This window comes from Suncus etruscus, chromosome 5 (assembly GCF_024139225.1).
Source record: "Suncus etruscus isolate mSunEtr1 chromosome 5, mSunEtr1.pri.cur, whole genome shotgun sequence".
Lineage (NCBI taxonomy): Eukaryota > Metazoa > Chordata > Mammalia > Eulipotyphla > Soricidae > Suncus > Suncus etruscus.
Window position 1 is genome coordinate 97,443,846 of NC_064852.1, and position 10,333 is coordinate 97,454,178.

The 10,333-nt window shown below is 38.0% G+C and overlaps 1 protein-coding gene across 1 annotated transcript in view; it reads left to right on the plus strand.

Moving 5' to 3' along the window:
- LRP2 (LDL receptor related protein 2) overlaps positions 1–10,077 on the plus strand; it is a 219,973-nt gene extending 209,896 nt beyond the window's left edge. Inside the window, exons 74-81 of the mRNA XM_049772881.1 lie at positions 1,299–1,389; positions 1,883–1,950; positions 2,082–2,199; positions 3,126–3,255; positions 4,276–4,377; positions 5,247–5,354; positions 9,499–9,570; positions 9,916–10,077. Of these exons, the coding sequence (XP_049628838.1) occupies positions 1,299–1,389; positions 1,883–1,950; positions 2,082–2,199; positions 3,126–3,255; positions 4,276–4,377; positions 5,247–5,354; positions 9,499–9,570; positions 9,916–10,077 (851 nt within the window). The remainder of the gene's footprint in view (positions 1–1,298; positions 1,390–1,882; positions 1,951–2,081; positions 2,200–3,125; positions 3,256–4,275; positions 4,378–5,246; positions 5,355–9,498; positions 9,571–9,915) is intronic.
- Positions 10,078–10,333: the final 256 nt, after the last annotated feature.

The window sequence follows — 10,333 nt, forward strand, 5'->3', positions numbered from 1 at the left end:
CTATGTTGAATATCTGTCATTTACAATGATTTCAGACCATTGAAAGGATAGTATCTACTACTTGCTCATTCTCTTTTTAAAATGTGAATCATATTAAAATGGTTGTTTATAAGAAATTCAAAGTAAGCATTTAATAGAGTTATTCAATAATCATCTTAGTTTTCTTTGTTCATCAATTATTTGGATAAGTGTTTAAAGAGTGTCTACTAGTCTAAGGCACTGTTCTAAGTGCTAGAGGTAACAGAAGTGAACAAAGCAGAACTATCTCTTTATTTACCCCCATCTTGTAAGGCAGGAGATAGCCCATGAAATATATGCATTAGAGATGAAAGGAGAAAACTAAAGCAGGGCAAGAAAGATAAGGTGGATAGAAGTGAGTTTTAGAAAATGAGTTCAATAAAGGTCACTCTGATAAAATGAAATTTGGGCTGACTCAAACTAATAAGCCAGAAAGGTGTCTCCACCCCTGAAATAAGTGCACATGCAGTAGATGTGGATTAAGCATCTTCTAAGTAGAAGATACTAAGACACCAAGACTCCTGTCTCAAGCACATTCAGGAAGTATGTGACTGAGTTGGAGTCTAGACCTAGAACAAGGAGAAATTAATAAAAACTTAAATGACCTACTCTTGTAAGGTGCTTACTTTTCAAGTGGCCAATCTGGGTTCAATCTTTGACATTGCCTATGGTCCACTGAACACCATTAAGAGTGGCCTGTCCACCCACTTTTTATTTTGGGCTATAGCCCCAATATAAAAAATATCAATAACAAAATACCCATTTTCTAACTATCTTTCTATCAAATATCTCTATCTTTTTGTGTCCATTGATTACTAATGCTTTGGAGCCTTTAGTTGGAATTTCAAGTTCTGAGTTTAGAGGCAGGGGTCTCCAAGCAATTCTGGGGGAATTTCAGTTTTAGAGCCAGTGGTTCTCAGCAGTTAAGTAGAGTTGGTTCAAACTTAGGTCATGGTGGCTGCTGCTTTAACTGCTGCTATCTTCTGGGTCCTTTCAAAGCATCATTGTTTTTATTATTTATCCACACCTGGTGGTATTCAGGAATTAATCCTGGTTCTGCACTCCTAGAAGTGCTCAGGTACCATATTGGTTGCTGGAGGTGGAATCTGGGTTTGCCTCATGCAAAGCAAGCACAATCATCCTATAATATCTCTTTGACCACATGAGAAGATTATATTTGACAGAGAGCCAAGAGCTCGATGGCTCCTCTTCTAGATTGTATGGTTTGGAGTATCCTGTGCTTTGCTAACTAACACAAGTATGATTTTCCCTTTTTGCAGCCATCGAAAGTCCTGTGGTCATGCCTCCCCCATGCAGGTGTATGCACGGAGGAAATTGCTATTTTGATGAGAATAACCTTCCCAAATGCAAGTAAGTCTGAATGTTAAAGTCTGAGCTACATATCTTGCCTCTTCTGGAAGAATATGAGACCATAGGTTGCCAGTAAGTCAAATACAGGGTCCTTGCTGGCTCACTAATGTTCACATCCTAGGTCTTGGCTATGATGGGAGTGGAGGTAAATGATCCACAGGAATGTGCAGAAGAATCACCTGGCATCTGGACCTAAGGCTTGGCTCATTCACAGGGATTTTTCTTTTTACAAGTTTTCAGGAGGAAGCATGTTAGACTAGAAAAGACACTCAGTAGTTTAGGAGATAGGATGAATTTGGAATTGACTGAGCTGCTATGTGTAATGTGTATTTCCAGAGCATATTTCTTTCTGCTCACCCTTACTTGACAGAACAAAAAACATGAAGATAACATAATTTATTCAGTTAAACATCTCTCTCCTGAAAGAAAACATACTTATAAAAATATCAGCAAAAGCTTAAGAATGGCTTGCAATGTTTTATTTTATTTCTAGGTGTCCTGAAGACTACACGGGAGACAACTGTGAACTTGGACTGTCTCAAGGCCTTCCTCCCGGAACAAGTAAGTCTGAAGCCTCTGAGAACCTGGATATAGAACCAGCTGGTTCTGGCCTGCAACTTCTGCTGCCACTTCTGTTGACTCACTTCCTTCCCCACATATTAATCTGTCTGCTTTGCTTCTCTCCTTAACAGCGGCGGCTGTGCTGTTGACAGTTATCCTGATCATCATTATTGCAATTCTGGCAGTTCTAGGCATTTTCCACTATAGGAAAACAGGCTCCGTTTTGCCATCTCTGCCCAAGCTACCAAGGTCAGTCTCATTATGTAAAATATTGACCTTTTGAAGCTTATGCTGTAATGGAATATCATAGGTGTTCTTTCTTTTATTTAATTTTGGGGTACTTTTGGAGGGTAAAGGACACACTAGTAAGGACGCAAGGCTTTCTTCTTGTTCTTTGCTTAGAGCTCAATGATTGGGGGACCATATGCAATGCCAGTATTTGAGCTGGAGGTGACCACATGCCTCCTGTAACATCACCTTCCCAACCCACCTTTTATTTTTTTAAGTTAAAAATTACTTATTCTGCAAAAATAAAAAAAATAAAGAATTTTAAAGGAGTAACTTCAAATCATACTTCATAATGAGGCCTGAGTGACAGATAGTTTTATACTCCAAATGGTTGCTGGTGAACATTTTCAGTTTAAATAGAGAGTCAGCTGTTTGAGGAATGAAACTTTATCCTGCCAGGGATAACTGTCCCATCCTTAATTATTCTATATTTAGGTATGGGTTTAGCACTTCCATGCAGATTAAGGATCCATTATATTTGATACACAAATTCAAAGTAGGAATCAACTATTTCATTTTGGTAAGATTTAGAAATACAGAGGTGTGACAAAAACCTCATGCTCCAAGACCAGTATATTGGAGAGACATATGTCTGGAAGCAAACACCGACACAACAAATAATCCACACACTCTGAAGGAGGTGAAACAGGTTCAGGAATCCCAACATGAAAGTCTCCTGCTCCTAAAAATCAGATAGCTCAGTGGAGGAAAGTGGGAAACCCAAGAGAGTGCTTTTCTGAGACCCGGGGCTTATATTAGGTTTTTATTCTCTATCCTGAGGTGGAGAACAGGGAGGGACCAGAATGATCCAACACAAAGGAAGCAGCACAATTTCAAAGCAAAATGCTGTTTTTAAAAATATCCCCATTTTCATTGTTTTCTTTCAGTTTAAACAGTATTGTTAAATCTTCTGAAAATGGAAATGGGGTGACCTTCAGATCAGGGGAAGATGTCAACATGGATGTTGGAGTTTCTGGTTTTGAGCCTGAGTCTACTATTGATTCATCTATTGCATTAGTGAGTATGATTTATGAGTTGTCATTTTTACAAGATCCAAACTAATTTGAAGAGAAAAATGAAATCACATAGACATATTAGAATGAAGTCCTCACTGTATCAAGTTAGGAAACATTAAGTTTGCCACCAAAAGGTATCCAAAGACATTAATGATAAAAGTAAAATTTATCTCTGCTTTTAATCATAACTTTCAATTGGAATCAAACACTAAGCCATAGTGCCTCATTGGAGAAATAAAGACTCTTAAATAAAATCTTCAATCTTAGTTCTCGTTTGGGACATTGGAAAAAGGAAACATAATATTTGATGACATTTTGTATGTCTGAAGTAAGGTGGAGGCTTAGTAACCTATATTTCCCTTCTGTGCCTCGTAATGAATTTCCTGTGCCAGTGGTAATATTATGTGACATTCTAAGTAATAGTCATGGAGCATGGGTACACTAATAATGCCACTTAATATAATAACGGTCATGAAGATAATGGTCATGACCTCTTTTGATCCTCATTGTTCTCACCTATTAGATGGGTACAGTAATATGTTCTGACAACATGGATTCTTTATGAAGGGACTAGTCAGCCTCTACAATATTAGAGAAACATTTTCAAATATTGTTTCATCTTACATTTCATTTGTTTCCAGACTTGTCTGAAAGTACAAGATTATTCACTTTCTTATCTTCCCTCTCCTCCCTCTTCTCATCGCCCTTCTGCTGTTCATTGTTTTTCTTTCCAAATTCTCCATCTCCTGTGAGTCATTTGTATTGTGAAGAGCTGTTTGATTTCTGGAGAGTGTTGCCTTGTGAGTCTGAATGACTCCACGGCTATTACTCTCCTACTGGTTTGCTTCATGGAGGAAGTAGCTGCTGGATTTTGTACTTTTGTTTTTGTTTTGTTTGTATGTAATAACTTCTTTTGGGGGGTAAATTTGGTATAGTATCTTGCTTACTTTCAGCTGGGAGAAGGGTGCCTTCTGTGTAAACCAGGTCAGTTTGATGTCAACTTTCTTTTTATCTCCATCAGAGTGACCGCTTTGATATGGAGATGGGGAAGCAGCCTGTGATATTTGAAAACCCAATGTACTCATCCCATGGTGGTGCCATGAAGATGGCTGAGCCAGCAAAGGTGAGGAGTTGCCTTTGCCATACTTTCAGGGGCTGCTGAAGCTGGATTCCATTCCACATCACACACTAATATTTCCTCCTCTGGAAATACTCAGAGAGAGTGATCCCTTTCTCCCTTCACTTGCTGTGAAGGTTGGCCTATGAACAATCAGAATTACTCCTTTGTTGCATGGTGGTCAGCATTTGGTAGTCAGCCTAGAGAGGGTGACCAAGAGCCTTTCTTTTCATTCTGATTGGTCAGAGCCAGGGACCTTAAGTCCATTCAGATGATTGATAGATCCAGTACCTGATGACACATAAGCTTTCTGTGAATATTTGTAAAGAATGACTGCATGATTATATGATGTTACAGAAAATATCTACAAAATATTAATTCAATTAATACCTTTCAAAAACTCAATCTCTTCTAAGCAATCTTCTAAATTTTTGCTCTGAATATTCAAAAAATGAGATTTTTTTCACCTCATAGGGATATTGGAGAATATTTGGTATAGTTCTAGGACTTGACTTCCAATATATAGACTTTTTTTTTAGTTATAGATATGGTCAACACCAAGAGTAGGGAATGTAGAGACTGTAACAGAAACAATACCTAATTGAGAGTAAAGCTGGAGAAAGGTGGTATTTCCCTCCTAGATTTAAGGCATAAAGACTGAGAATTGAGTGGTTGACGCTCCTTTTATAAGCATTTGGAATGATATTCAGTCCTGGGAAAGCAAGTTAATATTCTATAATAAAAACGTACCTGCCATGTCTATGGGAAAATAAGGTAGTAAAATAGTGCTAATGATTTTGTAAGAAACTTCACAGCAAACTTATTGATTACTAAGTTCTTTCAAAACTGGTTAATGACCTTCAATATGCACCCAGGTGACTGTATCCGAAAACATGGAAAATAAGATCTATGGCATTCCCATGGACCCATCAGAGATAGCTCCAGACACAACATCATCATCTACAAGTGTTGATGGAACTCAGGTAACACTGGTCAACTGACCACAGAAATAAAGCAGGAGTTGCGTAGATCTTTGAGATTTCCAGGTTAATTAATCATAGGTAATAGGGAGCTCCTATATTATTTGATGGTTGCTCATATCCTCATGTGTGTAGATATTTACTATAAATAATATGAAGGGTTAGGGGGTGGAGCTTTGGTATAGCAGGCAAGGTGCTTTCTTCACTAACTGCTTACCTGGTTCCCTTACAAATGGTTCCCTAGTCCCACCAAGAATAATCCTTAAGTGTAGATTCAAGAGCATTGTGGGTAAAGATAAAAATAAGCAAAAACAAAATGAAACAAAAACAAAACCTAACAACAAAACAAAAGAATTTTCACTTAGTTGAGTATGTATACTGTTGAAATAGGATATGGGGGACCACGTAGAAGAAAAAGCTAATAGCCTTTCTGGGACTATCCTCTTCAGACCAAGGATAAGTAATCTGAGAGAATGAGGAAATCTGTCAAGGATACATAGAGAAGACCCTTTTTCTTCTTTTCTGTGTAATAATTTTTTTCTGTCTATATCTTTGAGTTGTTCTACGGCTCTTAACTATATTTACCACCAGGTGGCACTAAGTCACACCTTCTTTATTCCATTTTTATCCTTTTTTATTTTTTTTTTTTAAATCCATCTAAAACATCCATCTAAACCTCTAACCAACCACAGGGATATTTTTTAACAACTATCTAAATGTTCAACAAACCATACTAATCATCATTGTTATCAGGCGGTGTTTAATGTAAGAAATTAAAAAGAAAATAGTGCTACTATATGGCACTTTTTACTATGCCTTCTTAAATTAGTAGACTCTGGTTTACGAAGAGAAATTTAATATATTTGATATAAAACTTTTAAAATTTTATTTTATTGAAGCCACTGTAATCTACGAAGTCCTTCATAGTTGAATTTGATTTAAAACTTTTCATCACTAGTTTTACCTAGTACCTCTATGTACTAGTTTTAATGGATTCATGAGATATAGATGTTTGATTATGGGTAAACTATTTTACCTCTAAGTACTAGAATCTGTAATGTTTCTGATTGTGGCACCATGTTGCACATTGGATGGGATAGTTCTGCCAGGCATAGGGTTACCGATGCTTTAGAGAATATTTGGTACTGTCTTATTAGTCACTAGTAGTATCTTTCCTCATACATTGTGCTCTTATTTTGTTTTTGTTTCTTTAGGGAGCCACACACAGCAGTGCTCAGGACTTATTCCTGGCTCTGCCTTCAGGAGTCAATCCTGGCAGTGCTCGGGGGACCATATTGGGTTCTGGGGATCAAACCCAAGTCAGGTGTCTACAAGGCAAAAAAATCCTATCCACTGTACTATCATTATTCCATCCCTTTTCTTTGTGATCCCAGAAATCAGCTTCTCTTAATCTGATTCCCATCCCCATTCTTAGCTAAAAGTATCAAATCTGGAATAACTTAAGTTTAAGGTCTTTGGTTTCTTCTGGGAAGTATTAAGAACCAAATGTTTGAGGGTAATTATAAATCTTAAAGCTTAAAGAATTTAAGTATTTTATGATCTATAAATATAATTAGCATAGGAAAAGTTAACATCCATTAAATTGGCATTTTAGCCTCAAACTGGCCTCAGTTCTGCATTTTTCTTTTCTTTTTTTTTTGGATTTTGGGTCACACCGGGCAGTGCTCAGGGGTTACTCCTGGCTGTCTGCTCAGAAATAGCTCCTGGCAGGCACGGGGGACCATATGGGACACCGGGATTCGAACCAACTACCTGGATCGGCTGCTTGCAAGGCAAACACCACTGTGCTATCTCTCCGGGCCCAGTTCTGCATTTTTCAACAAAAAAATGTTGAACTAAATTGGTTGAACTAAATTGGTGCTAATATGAGAGATATTCAACAAAGGTCTCTTTTCTACTTCTTAACTCATTTATGAATATCTTCTGTTATACACATGAATACGCACATACATTTTGTTTTAGAAAATGTTCTTTATTTTCATATTTTAAAGTAGTAATTTTTCTCTGAGCTACATTAAAATATAGATTTGCAGTGTGGCAAAAGAGATAATACAGAGATTAGGGTGCTTGTTGGAGGCTCATCCCTAATTTTAAAGATTAATTTTTACATACACATAAAATGTGTGAATTCCACAAATTTGAACTTCCAAGACAGTGCCACATATGGCTTACATTCTGGTATTTTTCCTTAGTCCCTGTCAAGTGTTGGGTCTCTCTGCCTAGACAGAGCTTTCTTTGAGCAGTGAAGGGAACCTGGTGAAAACACACAGGTTCCCACTAAAAACCAGCCTTGAGACCACAGCCAACACTCAAGGAGTTATTTTTTGGGGTGGGGGGCACACCTGCTGACACTCGGACATTACTCCTGGCTATGTGCTCAGAAATCGCTCCTGGCTTGGGGGACCATATGGAATGCAGGGGGATAGAACCGCAATCCGTCCTAGGTCAGCCGCGTAAAAGGCAAACACCTTATCGCTGGGCCACCGCTCCGGCCCCTCAAGGAGTTTTTTTTTTTTATGAGTTCATTTTCACAGCTGTCATTTATCCTTTTCCCATTTCCATCTTTCCAATATGATGAATCTTCCTCTTGCCTTTTGTAATCAGTCAGGTTCAAGATTCTGATACATGTTCTCTCTGCAGATCTTTTACCTCTAGATACAGAGTCACATCCAGAGTGGCTAAAAATAGTAGAAGAACTGGATGAGGATAACTTTAGACTGGCCAAGTATGCCAAGAAGCCTTGCCAGTTAGTTCCCTACATCAATAAACATATGGGATGCTGGGCAGAAACTGGTCAGATACATGCAAAGCAAATATCCAACTTGCTATGCTGTTGCTCTGGCTCCTGACTTTTTTTTTTTTTTTTTTTGGTTTTTCGGGCCACACCCGTTTGATGCTCAGGGATTATTCCTGGCTAAGCGCTCAGAAATTGCCCCTGGCTTGGGGGACCATATGGGACGCCGGGGGATCGAACCGTGGTCCTTTCCTTGGCTAGCGCTTGCAAGGCAGACACCTTGCCTTTAGCGCCACCTCGCCGGCCCCTCCTGACTTTTTTTTTTAAGAGTTTTGAACTTCCCCTCTGAAGAATAAGCTTCCTAAGGCCAGCTGGGTACCATTTTGACTGCTCGCTTAAGTGCCAGTCACAATGAAAGACTCTTCCACCTGTCCCATAAGCATGTGGTTTTCCCTCTTTCAACACTGTCTTTTTCCTCCTTTTCACAGAACAGATGGGCTAGCTCAGCAGCCTCCTGCTAGGCTTCCATCTGTCAACTAGAGCTGAAGTCAGAGACAACTTTTTAACAATTCAGCAGTCACCCACTCATATCTAGAGTGATCTTTCTTTCCATTTTGAGCTATATATTCATTGACTCTTCTACTTACCATTTAGAGTCTTGCTGTAATGCTCTTTTTTGACCTGTACAAGAATGAGTGCTTTCCTCTCACTTGGGAAGATTAAACCGGGGACTTGTAAAGCTCTTACAATTGTCCCCAACACATCATATAAGTACTAATCCATGTTCGTTGCCTTGCTATTTTCATTCTATTCATGATCACAGAGGAAATGATGAAGGGACCATGTGCTTGAGAAATATAAAAGGCATCATCAATATTTCAAAATTAAAAAAACATTTTGTCACTACACATGGCAATGTTCATGACTTAACTCCTGGCTCTGCACTTAGGGATTATTCTGGCAATTCCAGAGATGCTGGAGATTAAACCCCAGTTGGTTGCATGTAAGGCAAATGCCCAACCTGCTATACTCTACTATAACTGCTATACTCTACTATAACTGACTTCCATCAGCTATGTTTTTCCCCTTCAATTCTCAGGCAGCTCTTGTAGAAATCTCTTTCCTGTCTCTATCAAAGTTCTCTGGATACTCTGGGTACAGCTTCTGTCTAAAGGAAGTGATTTGAAATGATTCATTTTAGTCACTGTTTGGGCACATCTGAAGAATTTAATCATTAACACTGTGGGTCAAGATCCCTGGACTCAGATCCCAAATAACTTTTACTTTTAGTAAGAAGAAATTTTAAAACCTAGACAAGGTGGGAAATCTCACCCCCAGCACACAGACACAATTCCATGACTGAAGGTCTTCTATATTTCTTCTTTCACTTAGGAAACAAAATGGAGTATCTTCAAACGAAAAGCAAAGAAAATGACCAACTTTGAAAATCCAATTTATGCTGAGGTAATTTTAATATTTTTATGACCATAAAAATATTATTTTTATGACCATAAAAATATTTATTTTTATGACCATAAAAATATTATTTTAGCAATAACTTGGTAGATGATGCACTACCTTAGATCATTTAGAACCATCTTTTTCTCCAATTGGATCTCCAGTTGGAAGTGACATAGGATAGTGGTGGAGGGTTTTGGGCACTTTTGTGATGGTGGGTGTTTGTAACTTTACATATCAATATGATAAAAATCAACATGAAACTATAATAAAATACAATTTTAAAAAGTATTCATCTTCTTTCAAAAAACTGTTCTGTTGAGAGTAACCCATTGTATTTTGTTGTCTCAGATGGTGAATGAACCAAAAGATGGTGCTGCAGTGGCCCCATCTCCATCACCTTCTCTCCCGGCTAAGAGTTCTTCCAAAAGAGACCAAGCTCCTGCCTACAGTGCCACAGAAGACACAACAAAAGACACAGCTACTTTAGTTAAAGAAGATTATGATGTATGATGTATGCCACCAGCTCTTTAGGGAATAACCAGAAATATACTTTGCACATATATTTTTTACAAACAGATGAAAAAGTTAACTTTCAATACTTTATATAAAATATATTTTCCTTTGTTTGTCTGTTGTTGGAAGAGTCTGGAAACTGCCTTGTGTGTCTTTTTTTTTCTTAAGTCATCTCTCATATTTTTATCAATAATTATCATGGTGTATTATATGTATATCTTTGCACTGAAAGATCTTGGAAGGCAATGCTAAA